Below are 21430 nucleotides of genomic sequence, written 5' to 3'. Positions count from 1 at the left end.
ATACTCTTTTCTCCCACTCTCTCTCCCACTCAAACACGCACACGTACGCGCAAATAAACGTGTTGTCAGTGGTGCTCTGACGATTTTATCAGTGAAATGGTTTAACAACTTAAAAGCTACATGACATTTCTCACTAGCGAGGTAATAACGTCGCTGTTCTTGTAGCTGATAAACTTACAGTAGAGACGCTGCTGCCGAAAACTGTTGAGAGACGCACATACACTTTTTTTCTTCAGAACTGCTTTTATGGGTGAAATTAACTAATTTAAAGGTGCTGTATGGAGTTTTTCTACTAAAATGAATCCATTTTTTATTACCTGTGTGTGAAGGGGTTGTAATCTCACAATAAAATGATCCACTTGGCGGGTTTTGCTATTACCTCTGAAAGCAAGTATTCCTATTTCTATGTGATGCTCCGGGTCGGATTTGCCGCGAAATCCAGTGACGTGACTGAGACCTGCATGCGCACTCCCGAGCGGCTCGCCTCTCGCCTCTCGCCTCGTCTACTGACTTTGCACTCAACAGCGACGTCACTGCAACTTTATGACATGGAGTCTGCTAATACTAGGAAACGACTAGCACAATGCAGACTCCAACACAAACTCCACATAATAATAAAAAACAAAAGAAAGCACGCGCACGAGCACTCGCTTGTAAAAGTATTGGTTATAATCTGAAACATCACCGCTAGATGCCGCTGAAAACTCCATACAGCACCTTTAATAATTGATGATCTTTGATCTTTGAAACAAAACTAAATCAACACTGAACTGAACAATGACACTGTTATATTTAAGAGCTGCAGTACAGACACTCGGTAAACAGATGAGGACTGAGAAAAATATAAAAGACTGTAAAATTTTAACTTAAATCCTTCAGCAATCAACACAATCCCTTGCACTTGAATGCACTTAGGCTGGCTTAAGCAGTTTTTTCCAGCAAGGATGTATGTATACATGCATATTTACCTGTCTGCAGCAGTAGGTGGAGGGCTTCGTTGTTTGTTGACTTTGGCATACAGGCCGTCCAGAGGGTCTTCTGTGGACGGCTCTCTGCTGTGGGACACTGGGGGCGGGGGTCTCTGCGGGGAGGGGCTGCGGTTCCCGTATAGCGGCTGGGAAGGTGATACGCGCTCCCTGAAGTTGTTGATGCGGGCGTAGTTCGGGTCCAGGTCATCATCCTCCACGTCAGGTGGGGAGAACCGGTCCCAAACCTGCCGTTCCCTCAACTCCTGGTGCTTAGCCTCGATTCTTTAACATAGAAAAGCTGATGTTAACCTATCTTGCATCAATTATCATTTTGAGGTGTTTGTCTATCTTTTTAGTCTGAGAGAGGGAATGTGATCTAAAACTTCAATTCAGCAAATGAGCAAACCACACAGGCAATGAGAGCACAACTGAAAGCACTAGAACTTGAATCGTATTTACACTTTCAAGTACCGCTCCAAAAATACAATCAACTGGAAAGGTCAAGAAAGACCTTTCGGACACATCCAGCTGATTTTCCCTCTCCCTCTTTCCTTTTCTGTCTCTCTCAGGAGCTTCAACAGGCTCAGTCAATAAAGTCTCTCTCTGAACAAATGCCACTCTGGAGCATATGGAGGAGAACAGCACGGCTCCAGCTCGCACTTCACACGTTTCCAAGTCCAAATAAGCCTCGGCAAACACCACACAAAATAATGACTGCAAAAACATCCCTGCATCTCAGCTAAATATATCCCTTTCTCCTGTCTTTTGGCAGAATATACACGACACACCGAGAGACAGAGATGGAGAGAGGACGAGGAATCTAGTGCTGTGTGTCATCTCAATAATGGACCACAAAAAGCTGTCAGAGTGAATGAGATGGAAAGGGAAGGAAAATAAAGAGGTCTAAACCTGTGCGTCATACAGCGAGTCATATGACAATAACAAACTATACCTTTCTTTACATGTGGCACGTAACTTTCTTCCCAGATTACATCTGAATCTTCTTCAACCAGCAACTAACTGATCCAACTCAACCCATAAACTGAAACCAAACTAACTTCAGCATTAATGACTGCTATCTTTACATCAGTGAGATTTTGATATAATGTACAGTCATCCGGTTGTTATAACAAAATCAACTCTGACAGGATAAACGGGACATTAAGTGTCTTGAATCCCTCTGAAGGGATTTGTTTTGCAATAATGTCCGGATTGGTTTGAGTAATTATTATATTATTAAGAAACTATGCAGGGAATTGATAGCCTGGGAGAATGATCTATAATTTACTCATATTCATGCATTTGGCAACAGCTTCAATCCAGATAGTGCACTTAAGCTATACATTTTATCAGGATGTACAGTAATGTATTACATTTCTTGGCAACTGCAAACCGTCTTCAGTTAGGCTAATGAACCATGTTATTCTGCAAACTGTTAATTGTGATTATTATTAATACATTTACTATTTATTGAGTGTATTAAAGGACAAGTTCGGTATTTTACACTTAAAGCCCTGTTTACAGATCGTATCTGATGAAATAGAACCGTTAAGATTAAAATTTGGACACATGCTGCTGTCGCGAGAATTTTAGGTTTATTTAGCTTTTGTGGACCTATTTTGCCAAACGCGTCACACCCGTGATTCTTCCGTTGAGAGCTTTTCATTTCATTGAATACACAGAAGAAGAAGCGGCGGAGTAATACCGTACTTCACACAGCACATTCTGGAGTTGGACAAAAGCTACGATAAAACCTGTTGGAATGCATCTTTTTCAGCGATTTTTTTTGGGATCATATCAGTGAACACCCCTGACCACTCGGTGAGTTTTACGTCGTTGTAAACGAAAGTGTAATGTGTTTTTAGGAAGGAATCTTCCAGTGCTCATAGACAACCATTGTGTAGGTGGGGGGGGGGAAGCGAAATAAACCTAAAATTCTCGCGACAGCAGCATCTGTCCAAAGTTTAATCTTAACCGTTCTATTTCATCAGATACGATCTGTAAACAGGGCTTTAAGTGTAAAATACCGAACTTGTCCTTTAAAGGGACAGTTCACTTCAAAATGAAAATTCTGTCATCATATACTCACCCTCAAATTGTTTCAAACCTGTATGAATTTCTTTCTTCTGCTGAACACAAAGGAAGATATTTTAAAGAATGTCAGTAACCAAACAGTTAACTGGTCCCATTGACTGCCATAGTAGGAACAAAATATATATTATGAAAGTCATTGGGACCAGTTAACTGTTTGGTTACTGACATTCTTCAAAATATCTTCCTTTGTGTTCAGCAGAAGAAAGAAAATCATACAGGTTTAAAACAATTTGAGGGTGAGTAATTGATGACAGAATTTTCATTTTGAAGTAAACTATTCCTTTAATACTTGTATAAACTGCAAGATGAGACGCATCGCAAAGTCATTGTCACAGTAATTCATCACTAAAAGATTACATAATATCAGAATGACTTTCAACAGATGTTTTTGGTTAAGAATATTTTTTTTTCAGATGTTGTTTCAATATTTTTTTCAATTGTGCAATGTGTTTCAGGTGATGTGCTCTTGAGTCTCTTATGAGAAGTCGTCCTCCTCCTCCTTTGAGAAGTCGTCCTCCCGTCGCCTTGACTCCTCCTGAATTTATTTTACTCCCAGAGGACATTACTTGCCACTGTTTCTGTGAGGTAGCTCAAGGGATCTAGGCCTGACTCCCTATAAAACTGCATTAGGACAATCTGCACTGTCAAAGACGCCTACAGAGGCAGCAATTTAGGCATCATAGTCGTGGTCAAATCACAAAGGCTGTTCCAAAAGATAGATAGCATAATTACCAACGCCTTAAAAGATTGATTCTTTAAGTCAAATTAAAAAAAAAAAAGAATCACATAATGTTTGCTGAGAAGGCTATCCCATAATACAATGAGGCAACGTATACATAGGATTCATTTAAATAATCAATTTAATTCAATAAAATTAAAAATGCAATATTGTACCCAATAAATGTGTGCTATGTACACTTTTTCTTAAAAGTTTGGGATCGGTAAGACTTTTAAAATGTTTTAGAGAAACAAATAAATCTCTTGTGCGTTTGTGTGAGGAGATCTATTTGTACGAGTTGTTTCAAATCATTAATTTACAGTATGATGTTCCATCTGTTAGGATACAAGACAAGGTTTTTCAGTAGTGATTCATGTGGTGTGAGGGTGTAATGACATCAGCCCTACCTTTCTCTCTCTTCCTTCATCCTCTCCAACTCTTCTTCACTCAGAATTTCTGACGTCTGCTTCTGTGCATTCATTTTTGCCTCTGTCTTGTTCTTTTCTTCTTTTTTCTTTCCAAATCTGAGAGAGAGAGAGCATGAGAGCGAGAGAGAGACAGAGAGAGAGAGACATCACTGCATGATCACTGTTTGCAAATTACGTTTATTTAGGAAAACAGCTACTATCTAGTATGCAGTATGTGTGTGTGTGTGTGTGTGTGTCTACTCTGGGGAGTTCCTAAACTGCTGTAGGGGCCAGAGCGTGTCAGTAGAGATGTTCTGTTAACATGCATCATTTCTGCACCAGTGATTGAGTCCTGCACCCGTCTCCATTTTCTTTGCTCATAGAAGGTCATTTCTCATGTGTGCCTGTGTCTCAAACCCACTGCCGCCCAGCCGAGCAGCTTCAGCGCAGTGTATCAATGTCACAGCGAGCAGAGGCCGTGGCCTCCAGCTACACACACCGGGACGCGTCAAAGCACATACACACACTGTCAGAGGGAATCACACCAGTGTCCTTTAACAACTCACATCCGCCGCACACTCAAACACAATGATGTTGTCTGATCTAAATTATCTTGAATCTCACACATCTGCACACAACAATCATAATGTGAAAATTTTTTCAATACATTCAGCAATGGTGAGGAGCATATGAGCTTAACAGAGTCCTACTAAGCACTGCAGGTGGCAATTATACACGCCATGATATCACTTAAACACAGACTCTGAGCTACTGAGAAAAATAAAGATAAAAACACGTACTGTAATAATATTTATATATATTTGGTGCAGTTGCTGATTGGCAATTTAGTGCAGTTGCCGATGTTTATATGGCCAAAAATAATATCTATACAGTCTATAAAACGTTATACTATATCTCGAGAATACCATCTAAGATTATTTAAATGCTTCATTTTATGATCAAAGATCTGTAGTTTTTATTGTGGGGATCGAAATATGCAAATGCTGCAAATGCGATACAATGAGATGTACAAATAAATATTCCTATAAAAGCCTGATGTACAGTGCTATGCATAAGTTTAGACACCCATGCTAAAGTTGACTAAAAAGAGGAATAAAAAATCATCTTTTGGAAATTGAACTTAATGCCTCAATTTAAAAAAATAGGAAAAATCCAACCTTTAAGGACACCAATTTTCTTTGTGAATGAATAATGTATCGTAAATAAATAAATGTTCTTCCTTAAATCACAGGGTGCATAAGTTTGGACACCCCTATGTTAAATTCCCATAGAGGCAGGCAGATTTTTATTTTTAAAGGCCAGTTACTATATGGATCCAGGATACTCTGCATCCTGATAAAGTTCCCTTGGCCTTTTTTGAATTAAAATATGCCCACATCATCACACACCCTTCACCATACCTAGAGATTGGCATGGTTTTATTTCAGTTAGCCTAATAGCTGGTTTGATTTGCATTGAGAGATGATCTTATGGAAAGTACTCCATGCCAATCTCCAGGTATGGTGAAGGGTGTGTGATGATGTGGGGCTATTTTAATTCCAGAGGCCAAGGGAACTTTATCAGGATGCAGAGTATCCTGGATCCATAGTAACTGGCCTTTAAAAATAAAAATCTGCCTGCCTCTATGGGAATTTAACATAGGGGTGTCCAAACTTATGCACCCTGTATTTTAAGGAAGAACATTTATTTATTTACGATACATTATTCATTCACAAAGAAAATTGGTGTTCTTAAAGGTTTGATTTTTCCTATTTTTTTAAATTAAGGGATTAAGTTCAATTTCCAAAAGATGATTTTTTATTCCTCTTTTTAGTCAACTTTAGCATGGGTGTCTAAACTTATGCATAGCACTGTATCATATTTGATACATTTTAACATGTTTTTTTCTTTTAAAAGATATGTATGAATACAGAAGTTGCTTCAGTAAGTGTTCATCTTGAAATATTAAAAACAACATACAATGAGTTTACTTTATGAAAACAGTAAATATTTCACAGCAAAAATATACGTCGTATACCATGACCTGTATAACCTACAATTATACTAAATGGCATTTCACTCTCTAAAAGTATAAACTATACATCAGATGACAAAAGCATGTAACAGGTTTTGATCATGTTGATCATGTAGAGGCTTTAGAAATTTGTGAATCAAATATGATATAATGCAAAGATATTTCATACAGTATATTGATATCTAAAATAAGACACAAATTAATACATAAGACAGGAAGGCACCAATGAATGATGAATGAATGAATGAATGAATGAATGAATGAACGAACAAACAAAAAAGTTGAACCAATGAAACGACAAACAAAAACAAACAACCAAACATGGAGGAATCACTGAACAAATTAACTAAACAGTTCAATTAGGGAGCGAATGAACAAGCAAATGAATGAACTAATTGTCTAAATAACAAACCAATTAAGGAAACACTAAATTAATCAAGAAACCAAATAACAATCAAACAAATGAATGACAGAACAAACTAATGAAGGAAGGACTGAACAAATGTAAAAATCATAAATGAGCGACCAAACAAATGAAGTATCAATGAATGAATAAACAAATGGATGAATGAACAAAGGAATGAAGTAATGAACCAAAGAAGATAATGAACGCATGAGACCAAATAATAAGCAAATAAATTAGGGAAACAATGAATGAACAAATACATTAATGAATAAAGAAAATAATAAAATAATTGATGGGGGAAAAAGAACAAATGGAGACACTAAAATGTGTAAAGTCTATTTCAATCGCCTTAGGTGTGTGTATCTTTCACTCTACAGAACCTTTGAGTCATTTAAAGCAATGCCCTCAAAAACTAGAGTTTAACACTAACACAGCAGGACTGTGTTCAGATGTTGTGGGGATTTCCAGAGGGCACAGAGTCAATAAGACGAAAGGAGTAGCAAAATACATAGGTGATTCACACTAGCCTGCAGCTCAGTCATCCAAGCCTCATCTAAGTCAACAGGTCTGTCCAGAACATTTCCCTTTTTCACTCCGTCTACACCCATTACTCAGCGCTGAAGCGCGGTGGATGATTCACTGCCCGTCAGCGCTCCAACCTTTCCTCTTGTTTTCAAACAAATGCCAAACAACAAACGCTATGTAGCCAAGTTGCTGATTGACACTGCCAGGAGGAGAAGACGATTTTCCCAGACAAACTAGGGAAATGTTAATTAATTTCCTGCCATCCTAACCAAAAGTTCGGGAATTGAGAACATTTACTGGGCATAAATATTTCTTATTGGCCATGGAACTGTATATTTGACTGTACAAATATTAAGATATTAGGAAATATGTATGAACATAAATTCACTCTGCTCAGGTTTCATAAATGAGGGCCAATGATAATTTAGTTGGCCATTCATATTGCTTTAACTTGATTTGCTTACATCACCTACATCAGATAAGAGATGATGTTTTGAGAGCCAAATATAAACACACCACACACACGACATGTTTTATGGGGACTTTCCATAGACATAATTATTATTTTTTTACACTGTACAAACTGTATATTATATCCCCTTACAGTAACCCTACCCATCACAGAAAACTTTCTGCATTTTTACATTTTCAAAAAACATCATGATTTATAAGCTTTTTTCTTCATGGGGACCAAAAAAAGGTCCCCACAAGGACAAGGATTTTGAATATTGCCATAACATGGGACATGGAATATTTGGTCCCTATAATGTAGGGTTCACCAGGCCACACGCGCACATCTCTCAGTGGAGAGTAAGACACACAACTCTTAGTGACCCCAGACATGTGAGACAACAGGAGACAGCCTCACACAGACACATATAGTTCTTCAGAGTAATCAGTGCTGACTAATGCAGCTTAAGTGCAGACTAGATTTTCCATTGTCTATTCAGACATACATTTACACACACTCGTCCCTTATACCTCTTCTTACAGCACTCATTTTCTTACAGATGCGCGTGCTTACGCACACACACAAACACACACGCACACAACATCTTAAATAAAAATAAAATGAAAACAGCGCATGAGTTGCGTCACAATACACAGTTAATGTTTAGCATTGTTAAAGAGCCTTCTAAACTACCTTCTTTCTCATGTTTATAAAATTATATATAGAAAGCGAACAAATAATGCTCCCTTTACAATCGCTGTTTATCGCGAGTTTATCAGTGACTGAGTTCTGGACTCGTGTCGAAACTCCCATTATAACAAAGTCCCTTTAGTCTTCTCATAATCAACGAATTTCTTATTTACATCGTGCTTGCACTGTTAGTTATGATGAAAGCGTTCGTTAGTGTGCAGAAATCGAGTTGCACTGACGAGATCACTGCATTCATGCGCTCAACACGTCTGTGATCGTCTACATGCTCATCACTGCAACCTTTTCTAAATCTAAATGTAATGCTATAATCAACACTTTTCACGATTTGTTAACCTTGAGAGCTGTAATAGTTCAAACGTAAGAAAAGTTTCAGAGAGAGTTAAACATGATACTTTGCTATTTCATATGCAAAGCTGTTAGCCAATCACAGCAGTGGGTGTTTACACAAGTCTCACAGCAGACACGCCCCTTCAAACAGAGCGCTCAAATCAGAGGGTAGCAAAACTGCTTTTTATTTCTAAATTATGACCATTTTTGATGTAAAAATCATATCAACATTATAAATGCACCAAAGGAAACATTATAAAACAATGCAGTTCATGACCCCTTTAAAACTTTTTAAAATAGCACATTTCTATAGTGAACCACATCAAATAGTCAGATTAATTCTAGTGAACTGATTTAAAAAGTCAGATTGATTCAAGAGAAAAAAAAAAAAAAAAAAGATTCACCAATTTGAGTCCCTGTGATACCTTTCAGAACGTCTATTATTTATTTAGTGAAATGTTACATTTTAACATAAAATTACCTGTTCAAGTTTAATACAGTCATCCTAATTGAGATTGGGTGTTCATACAAAAACGTTTAACTCTTCTGATCTACAGTATATCACTGGATACATATTCGTAAAAAAAAAAAAAATACTGTTAGCATGTAATGTAAGCACATTTTAAAATAGCTAGACTATAGTAGAACTATTTTATTTGAGAAGTGTGCAGTTTCAAACCAACATCTCCACTCTGATATCCAATCCATGCTTTAAAGTTTACAGTTTATACTGCAATTTATTTAGTCAAAACAGGAAGAAACCAACTGTACTACATGCCTGAGGTATGCGAGTGTATTCCAGCAAATAAGCCTTGTAAATACAGGAGTGCATTATGCTAAATCTGAATGAACAGATGAGAAAGGACAAGCCATCCCACTGTTTCTCTCTCTCTCTCTCTCTCTCTCTCTCTCTCTCTCTCTCTCTCTCTCTCTCTCTCTCTCTCTCTCTCTCTCTCTCTCTCAAGCACCCTTCCTGTATGTCCTCTGGCTGTGTATTTGTGTGTGGATGCAGCACTCTCATAACTTAATTACTGTATTTATCTTATTAGACTGCAGCTATTTAATGTTAGTGCTTTGGCATGCGCTTCCTGCACATCCATTCTGCTGCCTCATTAAGATCAGGCCCTATGAGACCTAAATGGTAAAACTCACTCACATTAACACGTAACTTGCTGCTAATGCATTCTGACACAACATTTATCAATACAATGCATGTGAATAATTCATGGCAATAAAAAAATAATAATCTTGAGAGCAATGACCACGGACACTCCAAAAATTGACAGTTGTTGGATTAGGACATGGAATTATATCACGGATGAACAAATCAAAGACTTGATTAAAATCGTAAAAGACCATTTGTTTGATATCCAGACATTTATATTATGAAGTAAAGATATTTGCATACAGTGGCATGCATAGCTATTTATTTATAATACTAGAAAGGCGCATCAATATTTATGCTTACCCAGACTTTGGACTAAGGATGGTCCACATCGCAGCCTGTTCTGCTCCTACTTATAATTCTTATAATCACAATGTGACGTGTTCGGATGTAAAACAAATACAATACATTGTCAACAAAGACAAAGCTTTTTAGCATTAGTGCTATTAAATATAGAGGATATATATTAGGTTTTTACACTAAATTTGGGGGTCAGTAAGATTTTGCTTTTTGAAAGAAATGAATACTTTTATTCAGCAATGATGCATTGATTAAAAGTGACAGGAAAGACATTCATAATATATATATATATATATATATATATATATATATATATATATATATATATATATATATATATATATACATACATACATATATATATATATATATCTATATCTATATATATTATTTTTTTAATGTTGTTATTTTGAACTTTCTATTTAGCAAAAACAAACGTTTTTGTGTGCACCAAATCATCAAATTATAGAATGATTTCTGAAGGATCATGTGACACTGAAGACTGGAGTAATGATGATGAAAATTCAACTTTCAATCACTGGAAAAATTTACATTAACAATATACTAAAATACAAAAATTTAGATTTAAATTGTATTAAAGAGTTGCTTTACAATGTTAATTTTGTTTTATTATTAAATAAGATGAGCATAAGAGACTTTTTTCAAAAATATATATATATAAAAAAAAATGTATTGACCTCAAACTTTTTGAACAGTATCTTTATATTATAATTTATTATATTTGTTGTGCTGCCACAGATAATTGCAGTAATTTATAATGCCGGTAGCCTCAAACCGTATAAACTAGCAGGAAATTCTGGCAAGCTTTCTAGCTATTTTTCAAAAACACAAACCCCTGGTTTCACACACAAGACTTAAGCCTATACTTCCAGACTAAAAAATGCATGTTTGAATTTTGACTGAAAGCAATTGACATTTTTTAAAATGTGTCAGTGCATTGTAATGCAAACCAGTAATGTTTTTTTTTTTTTTTCAATGGCATGTTTATCAAATCTACTTAAATGTCCTAATCGACCTAAAGCCTAATCCTGGCTTAAAATAAGCCCTGTCTGTGAAACCAGGACAAAGTGTTTACACAAACTATAGCCTAATTCACAAAGAAAAGTTACAACTAACATCAATGTACTTCCACCTTGATTCTCCAATTCACGTTCTTTAGAAAGGGGCCACCTTACATAAAGCCAGGCAATCAGAATGGAGCTTGTCATTTGGAGAACATGAACGACCCGAAGGCTTCGTGATGATTTTCTTCAACTACTGTATAAGTGGATGCATCAGAGACACTTTTAACAGGACCTCTGACTCTAAGCTAAAGGGCACAGCGGCTGCTATCAAATGAGGAGCCCAGCTGAGCCCAAACCAGCACATGGATAAATAAAGGCAATAATTAGGCTGTCATAAGAGACCCTGCCACTATCTTCAGCTGTTCAGAGATGCTTCAAACACAGCCTGTCAGTTAACCAGACACAGTTCTTAGAGGAGGAGTGGTCACAGCACAAGAGAAAGACAGATGTGGCATGCCAAATTACTACTAACGATTATGAAGTCACAGTGGGGAAAAAAATGATTTTTTTTTTTTTTTAATCTTCAAATTTTAATGAATGCAGTTTGTAGACGTGCCCATTACATAAACGAAGAACAAATATGTCAGCAAATTTTAAACAATTCAAATACAAATAATTGCTCCATCTACTCTCGCTAAAAAGTACAGCGCCATTATGATACATGCACTCGTTCTGCATTTTTATAGCGAAATGTGATGTAAATACACTACTGACAGTGAGAAGTCTTTTATGCTCACCAAGGCTGGATTTATTTTATCAGAAATACAGTAACAATTTTGCTATTTAGAAATATTACAATTACAATTTTCTGTTCGAATATATTTGAAAATATAATGTATTCCTGTTATAGCTAAGCTGAATTTTTAGCGCCATTTCTCCAGTCTTCAGTGTCACGTGATCCTTCAGAAATCATTCTAATTGGCTGATTTGGAGCTAAAGAAAAAATCCTATTACAATCAGTTTAAATCCTCCTTGATCATAATGAGCACAAATATAAGAAAGAACATCAAACATTACAGAACATGAATAAAATAGTTTAAAAAATTCCAAATAAATTATTTAAATCTTAACTGAAATATGTAAGGAAATGGATTTTTAAAGACCCAGTGCATTCTGGGAATATCTAGGTAGTAAATGTTTCAGGGCTCTGGAACAGCCCTGGAAAAGGCAGACGGAGATGTTTTTATTAAAGCGTGGCGCTAAATATTATCCTAACAATCTACGCCAATTGGAGCATCGTTAAAGTGATTTAGTACACTGATAGTTTATCAAAATTGAGTGTAAAATTGCCTAACAGAGAAGTCAAGAGCTGCTGATTGTTCCACAGTGTTAAATTCATCACGCGGCAGTAAACTCTACAGGGGGTGAAGGCCTGCGGAGAAGCCAAACTGTGCTGATCATTACCAAGAAATACATCATGGCTCTCTCTCTCTCTCCCTGTGCCAAACATTCATTTCCTCCATGTCTAATTAAACTACCTGCTCGTAGAGTAAAAAATACAGCGTCTTTCTCTCACGTTTGCCTGCTAATTCACGCCCCTTATGGTTCACTTTGCTAGGACTCTCTCTCTCTGTATCTGTCTCTCTCTCTCACTCTCTCTCTCTCTCAAAGCGCTGTAGGCAAATCTGTATCCTCTCTGGATAACGTTTCCCTGAGGGCTGCGGGAAAAGAAAAGTCTGGGATTTAATCTTTTCTTCAGAAGAGATGGGGTGAGTGAAAAAGGTGCTTTAACAGTTTCTCACTATGACCATCTTTAACACTTATGCACAGCAACACACACACACACACACACACACACACACACACACACACACACACACACACACACACACACACACACACACACACACCAAATATCCAGCAAGGTTTATTTAAAGATAACCCAGATGAATGGAAAGCGCTTCAAATGAAGCGTAAAGAGGAAGGGGTTGAGATTCAAACATCTGCAGTACACAAAACTGAAAATAAACACACATGCAGATAAACACAATGACCTCAAACACACACTCGCAATGCTTCAATGTGCTGATAAAAGGGACCCACGGGGCATGTCTGTGTGTGATCTGAATATGATGGTATGTGGGGTGAGAGGCAGTTCACATCAATCCAAAAAAAGGAAAGACAAAGACAGCAAGAGAAACATGAAAAAGCTCAAAATGCTGCAGGGTAAAACTCTAAAGGCCACTTTCCCAGACACTGATTAAGCCCAGAACTACAGTGAAAGGGATAATCACTGTTGGAAATGTTTCAGAGTGATCTATGGCCAAGGAAGCACTGCAAACGGGGTACAGCGTAAGGGTAGGCAATGATAAACAAAAAAAAAAGATGCATAGAAAAATTTTCAGTCAGAAATTGCTACTATATTTCACGAACAATTACAAAGAAACCGCAAGTAACACAATGAATTAAACACAATTTTGAAGTAGAAACAGTATTTTCTTGTAAAACATTCTCCAAAAATCTTTGTTTTGTGTATAACTTTGAAAAAAAAATGTAAGTGTAGGATTTTAGCGAGGACTAACAGTTAATGAAACGGTTCACCCAAAAATCACCCCAAAGTCTTTTTTTTTTTTTTACCCAGCTTTGTTGTTGCAAACACGTTTGATTTATTTAAGAACATGGGAAACAAAAGGAGATTTTTAGTATACGGTTCTTTTCCATACAACAAAAACATAGTGATCAGGGGCTGTCACGCACCCAAAAGTATTTACTATATGACTCATGGGTTACACTTTATAATAACTGCACGCTATCAATCATTAATTAAGCATTAGTAAACCGTTAATTCATAATTTATAAAGCATTAACACACATTATTAAGCAGTTTATAAATACAGCTATAAATGCTTTATTCTTGATTTGTAAGCACATCTATAATGTATTTAATAATTGTATTGTCATACTTTATTAATGATCAATTTATAATTTCTAAATGAAGTATTGCTGTATTTACAAACCAGTTATTTGGGAGTTGTCAGTGATTCATAAGATCACTTAGAAATGGTAAATGTAGTAATTTTAGGTACGGTAGTTATAAAGCATTTAGTGGTCATTAAACTATTTCTGTGAGCTCATCTAAAGTGAGGACTAGTTATGCCGTGTAAAGCATTTACAAAGGAGATTTATATGCTCATTTGTCTTCTAAACAGAAAAAATAAACAAACAACACAGTGATACAGAAAATAGAAATATTAACAGCCTTTAAATCTCGTTAGTAAATGCTTTATAAGGCATAACTAGTCCTCACTTTAGATGAGCTCACAAAAAGAGTTAACTGACCACTACTAAATGCTTTATAACCTGAATTATATACCTATATAATGAATTAACCCTGAATTACAGTAGAAATAGCTACATGTTAATAAAGCATTTACTAACACACTAACTATTACTATATGTCTGAATAATAAGATGTATGAATGCACATTTAAATAGTTTGTTAAATTATTTACTTACACTTTCTAAGTGATCTTATAAACCACTGACAACTCCTAAATAACTGGTTTGAATAAATTGATCATTAATAAAGTATGAAAATACAATTATTAAACACATTATAGATATGCTTTTAAATCAAGAATAAAGCATTTACAGCTGTATTTATAAACTGCTTATTAAATGTCTATTAATACTTTATAAATGATGAATTAACTGTTTACTAATGCTTAACTAATGATTAATAGCGTCCAGATATTATAAAGTGTTACCGACTCGGTAACTATTTTCCAATTCTTCTGAAATCAAACAATAGTTTTTTGTGTGAAGAAAAGACAGAAGTTTAAGTCGTTATTTACCAAAATCCTTGCTTTTCAGCATCTTAAATCTCATCCACATATTCAAAATCGATGCATCAAAACGCCAGCCCATTTGACTACTTGTTCAATTGTATTACTGATTGTTTACTCATCTTTAATAATGTTTTAAATGTATATCAGTTAGGTTGGTAGTTTTGCTGTAGTAACGAAATAGAACAGAGGTGAAAACCATGCTTGAGTAAAAGTAGATACCTTACAGCAAAAATGACTTTAAGTTACAAGTCACCAATTTCAATGCTAAGGGAGATGAAGTCTTAAAGTGTTTGATTTTAAGTATTTTGCTCATACTCCATGTAGGCTCAAAGATGGACCTCAACACCTAAGAGACATGCCAGTGAAAAACAAGAAACAGTTGATTTGTGAAGTTTGTTGAGATTTGTTAAGCATTAAAGATCACAGATGTACACTTATTCAAATACATAGTCGAGTATAGAGTAACAGTTGCTAATACTCAGCCAAACTAGAAACTAGCCAAAAATATACTTAAGTACAGCAACTAATTACATTTACTCAAATAATTTACACGACTGGAATTGTGATATTTTTTACTAGGATCGAACTGGGCCAGTAGAAAAATCGTTGAGCCCTACTGGAGCAGCTCTAAATATGCGCTGCACTATTAAATGAAATATAAAATACAACAGAGCAGTAGAATGAACAGTGAAAGTAACAGAAGTTTGTACATTACATTTTAACAGGCATAATTAAGCGCAAAAAAACCTGAAGTAAATATCTATTTGCCAAACAAATTAAGCCGACTAACATGAGTCATGTTCTTTTGAAAATTATAAACGCAATGAAAACGGAGTACCAAAAATGACCGTATTGGTATCGGACTCATTCTGGAAAAAGTGGTATTGGTGGATCCATAATAACAACACTGTGACAGTCTTGCCATTTGGTGAATATGAACGCCACACCTTTTCAGGTGTTTTTCTCAATTTTTGGAGTATGCTTTTATTGTAATCAAATTGTAACAAAGTCATACAGGTTTGGAACGACAAGGTACATTATAATTTTCATTTTTTGGCTAAACTGTCCCTTTAAGCATTGATTGTTTTCGATTCTTGCGAGTGATGGTGAGCAAGAGCTGTTTTAAGGACACCTGCAGACCAGAGCAAAGCCATCTCCACTTTAATTATCTCTCCCTACTACCTTTCCATATTCATTATGCGCTATTCCACCGAGACACACACAAACCTACACACTCACACTTTCAGGAACACTTGCACACACAGACACAGGAAACAAACACACATACATAAGCAAAAGGAAACTATGAAACCGATGAGAGAGCAAGCTATTTTTTTAAGAAGGACACACACATTTCTATTCATTTCTCTCCTTCTTTTGTTTTCCTGTTCATTCCTTTGGCAGTGGAGTTATATTACAGCGGGATTCAGGACCCAAATAAGATAAGCTCTGGCTGAAGTGATGTCACCACTTTGACCTTTCCGACTGTCTGCCGTTCCCAACAGGGCACCGCTGAAATAATGAGACTTCGTTACCATAGCAGCTTAATAGGTGCCAGTTGTAGAAACTGAATGAGCCAATCAGGACAGAGCAATGCTAAGTACCTTCTAGCTGGCCTGAAAAATATCCACTTTAGCCAACGAACATTCCTGACACGTCAAGCTGTTAATGCCCGAAAAGTGCAAATGGGTGTTAGGCTATTAAGAACCTGGCCTTTAACAAAAGGCGGCTTGAAAAAAAAAAAAAAAGACAAAAAAACACTTCATACATATCAATACAATGTATAAATGATAAGGAGCCGTTGAATGGGCCAAGCGTTCTGATTGGCAGCGAAGCATGTTTCTGAAGAAGACTGGGTTGTTCAAAATGGCCAATTAGCAGCTGATTCTGATGAATTCATTAGCATGTTCTCAGGTAATTAGAGGAAGCGGCTGAGTGAATACTAAATATTCAACAGGAGAACAGACACAGTGCCACACAGCTCGCCGTGCTCCTCTGAAGGATCTCATTAGCATAAACACACACACACACTCAAGCACCCATCTGCACTACTAAGAGACTGTTTCATACACAGATATAAAAATGCACACCTCCAAAATAGCCTTTCCATTACAGGAAGAAACAGAGATAGGTAAACAAAAAGTCTTCTATTAACACGCATAACATATTCTCAGTGAGAAATTCATTCCTCATTGATAGATAACATCTTTAAAGATCCCACGAGGCAGTTTGATGAATGCAGTTTTCTAGTTTATTTTCTATATAACTAATACAGTAAAACCTAACTCAACAGTATGATTCATGAACAAAAGCAATGACGATAATTTCAAATCACTTCATCTGCAACCAATTGATTGTTGGGACAGGAAGTAAATTAAAAACGTTAGCACAACCAAAAGACATACGGACAAACCTTAACTTGTGACCTGAGTTATTAGTGATTATACCACCTGGAGTCGGGTGGTATAATTTAATGGAGAGGTCATTCTTATTCTGGAGAGAATTTCATTGGAAGAAAAACAACTTCATATTTATTATGTGAAGGTCACATTAAACGGTCTTGGAAACCTTTGCCTTGACTATTTTCTACTCTTCAAATACTGTTTATGTATAGGTTTTATTGGTTAACATTCTCGCAGATCCAGACTTTCAATGATGAAATGTAAAAATCCATGTATTCTGTACACTATATATATATAAAAAATGTTTTTCCCAATTTTGATTTCTATTATTAAAATAAAAATACAACCTACAGTTGTCATGTCATTTTCACCACATGACAATAAAGTGTTTAGAGTTATTACACTTGTTAACTCTTTCCTCGACATTGGTGTAAATTTCTGTTACTTTGAGACAACGCTTCCCCGCCATATACATTTTTTAGTTTATACCCATATTATATTTATTTTAGCCCAGTGGAAGTCTGTTTTCAGTGGGCGACTAGATGGCTTTTTGTATGGTTGAGGGTCTGGTTAGATGGATAAAAAAAAAAAAAATATTTCAACAGGTTAAAATCGAATAGCTCAAGGTTTACGTTTTATTTATTTGTAACATTAAACTCGAATTATGATGTGAAAACCCCCTTGCTTGATTGTGCATTATTTTTGATAGGCTATTGTTTGGACATGTCTTGTCGTTATAGGTCTCTAGATGTACGAATGATATATCATAAACAGAAGAATGTTACTTCACGGCATGCATGCTGTTATATGTCCTCCATCTAATCATTATTTTGTCTTCGCTCTTCTGGTGGTTTTCAGCTTTCTCTTTTTTCTGCAAATTTTATATGGTGTCGGTGTGCGATATGACCCAGTGCCCAAAACACTGTCAAAACACTCCAACGCAGCTTCCATTCTTCACGAAAGATTAATAAAAAGGCCCAAAGGAAAGAAATACCTTGACAAAATAATACAGTCCCGCCAAATCCTGGACAAAATCAGAGATGCCGATTCGCACGGGACTAATATTATCACAGAACGTCGGTGTTCGGCGAAATATGGTAGGTCATTTGCGGAGGAATTATTACTTTACAATTTACAGACATGGCCGATTCGCACGGGATTAAGATCACAGACAACCTCCGCAATTATTACAAATGACTAGAGGTTCCTAGATAATACTAATCCCGTGCGAATAGGGCTTGAGACACTGTATCAAAAGACGTGAAGAAGAAGCAGAAACAAGCAATAGCATATGCAGGGCCATGACATTTTTGTGAAAATTATCAAAAATGCTCACAGTGGCTGGCAACTTTATTTAAAAATAATGGCGGTAAAATAGTTATGTAGAAAACAGTGTATGATACATAAAATGCTAGCTGTGAAATTAGCCTGGAAAGACAAACGAATTGTCATTATATTCCAAACTTTTTCAAAATGCCATTTCCAGTGGAGAATGAGATATGATGTTAAAAAACTTTAAGGAAAAAGAAAGACTAAAACCTACAACAACAAAAATAATAAGAGTGTGCATTCTTCTCAAAATATTACCGGTAAATAGGTTTCTGTGTAAAAATGGCGGGGGAAACGTGATGAAAATAAATTGATAATGGTCCATTTTGCACAGGTCCTATATCAGAGCCAGAGGTGACCGGTGAGCAAACATCTCAATGTTCATGTTTAATAAAAATCTCAACAGTCTGAAAAAGCCCTAGAGTTATATTTTAAAAGAAGTCAAGCTTGTTTGACAGCCAGTGTAGGAGAGAATATATAGAGATCCAAGCAAATTCTCTCTTTCAGTGCCTAGCATAAAAATAGCCAAAGAAAAGGCCTCCTGGTGTCCATGCTCTCCAGGCCAGCAGGATAACAGTGTTTAAAAGTAAGGGGAGCAGGGCAGGTTCTGGGTTAATGGCACCCCTGGTACAGGGTACGAGTGTGTGGATGGCGGGGGTTGAAAGGGCAGAGGGAGGAGAGGTGGGATCCAAGACTGCCGGCCCATCTGTTCAGCCAACACACAGGCGGAGAAGCAGGGAAAACAGCGTGAAATTTCTGCTATCACTACTGCCACCATGCCAGGATCTTCATCAAAGAGCAGAGACACTGTGAGACACGAGACGACATGGAGTGATGGAAAAACAAATGCAGCATTAAAGAGTGAAGGAAGTGGATGAATAGAGAATGGAGAAGTACAGAATGAAAAAAAAAAGTTGAGAGCTGAGGCGCAGGTCACATACTGAAGCTAAATATGGATGTAACTCATTTGAGTAAATCCAGCTTTGGAGCAACTATCCTGGGCATTAAATGGATAGTCCACCTAAAACTGAAAAAACAAATTATTTTCATGTTGTTCCAAACCTGTATGACTTTCTTTCAACTGTGGAACATAAAAACAATTTGAAGAATGTTTTGGTTTCCATTGACTTCCATTGTATAGACAAAAAAATACAATGAAAGTCAAACTATTTGGTTAAAAACATTCTTCAAAACCTATTTTGTGTTCAGCAGAAAACGTTGCATGTTTGGAATGACATGAGGGCGAGTAAATGATCACAACATTTTCATTTTTTGGGGGTGGACTATCTCTTTAACATGTCTTATAAAACGGTTAGTTTCAGTCATTGATTCTGATTGGTCAATAGCTGTTTTTTATTCACGATAAAACACGACTATGACCGCTTTACCCAACGGTTCTATGCATCACTACACAACACTCCTAGCAATGTAAAAATATGTTCTTATTGATATTGTTCATTGAAGCTTAGTAGAGTATTGTGATTTAGTGTAAGTTAGATTGAGTAAGTTAGTGTACCTGCATTTACAGTATATACAGTATATAGCATTTTCCTTCAGGTCAGTCCTATTCTCGTTATAAAAAATCAGTTTGAATGTCGGCTGCGATATCTTGTCCGCTCCGCTTCGTGCCAAAACAACACCCTTCCGCCGTGACTTAAATGTTGCGCTTTGTGTTTTGTTTATACTCGCGATTTGCTAAAACACTCTGGTTAGTAATATGTCCATCGCTATAAATTCAAGAATGACTACTGAATCGAAATATAAAAGGGGTATTCCTATCATATTTACCGTACTGTAATGTGATTGCCAATCCCAAAAATCCCTGGTCCGCATAAGGGTAATACAGGTTTGAATCAGAACAGCAACATTATTAAAACATCCTTATTTTCCCAATGCTTTCCTATCTTTACTATATCAGTCCACTAAAGGGCACAATTCTAAAACAAAAACATAAAAAGACCTAAATGAAGATAAAGAACAAGAAAGGAACAAATAATGAAAGGGCAGAGAATGAAAGAGATCAGATAATGAGTGCATGAAAGAGAAAGATGGGACAATGATCAGATGAGGGACAGGTGGACACCACTCACTCTATAGAAAGTTCCACACATGTGCTCGTCAATAGAAAAGAAAAAGAGTACGGAAAAAAAGGAGAAAAGCTGTTGTCCTCACATCCTCACAAACATAGCCGTGGGGTATCTGTGCGTTTGGCACTGGGGCCCCAGAGGGGAGGTTACAGATGCCAAGGGCCACTTTTGACTGATATCATGTGTGTGCGTCAGTGAGACCACACACACAAAAAAGCCTCATTCTGCTCTCTTCATACTCCTCCAATCATCTCCATCAATGGCTCTATAATTAAATCACAATCAATTACTCTATATGAGAAGCCTTCATTAAAGCCAGTTCTCTGACAGTACTCTAACAATCAGTGCAACACTACAGAAAAAAAAAGTATGAATTAGGATGTCTGTTAAGGTTTTATTATGCTTTTGAAATATCTGCGGCAAAGGCAGTATGGCAGATTCTGTAATTTCCAGTAATTTTACACTTCAATAGCAGATTCCACGCCTGTTTTTGACAGCGAACACAATAATGTGGGCCACTTGTGTTCACGCAGCCAAAAAGACCCCCAGGTCACTGAGCAAGAAAAAAAAAAAGAAAAGAAAAAAAACAACAACAAAAAGACCGGAGAGTCTGGGACTTGACCTGGATTACA

The 21430-nt window shown here is 36.5% G+C and overlaps 1 protein-coding gene across 6 annotated transcripts in view; it reads right to left on the bottom strand.

The window, feature by feature from the left end:
- The window catches only part of pard3bb (par-3 family cell polarity regulator beta b), a 314850-nt gene that overhangs the window by 72880 nt on the left and 220540 nt on the right, over window positions 1-21430 (bottom strand). For all 6 annotated transcript variants that reach the window (XM_079619492.1, XM_079619489.1, XM_079619490.1 and 3 more), the window contains 2 exons: window positions 4188-4304; window positions 969-1250 (listed from right to left, as the gene is read on the bottom strand). In XM_079619492.1, coding sequence (XP_079475618.1) covers window positions 969-1250; window positions 4188-4304 — 399 coding nt within the window. The remainder of the gene's footprint in view (window positions 1-968; window positions 1251-4187; window positions 4305-21430) is intronic.

This window comes from Phoxinus phoxinus (assembly GCF_949152265.1).
Source record: "Phoxinus phoxinus genome assembly, chromosome: 7".
NCBI lineage: Eukaryota > Metazoa > Chordata > Actinopteri > Cypriniformes > Leuciscidae > Phoxinus > Phoxinus phoxinus.
Note: the sequence above shows the minus strand (reverse complement) of the source record. Positions and strands in the feature narration are given on the sequence as shown.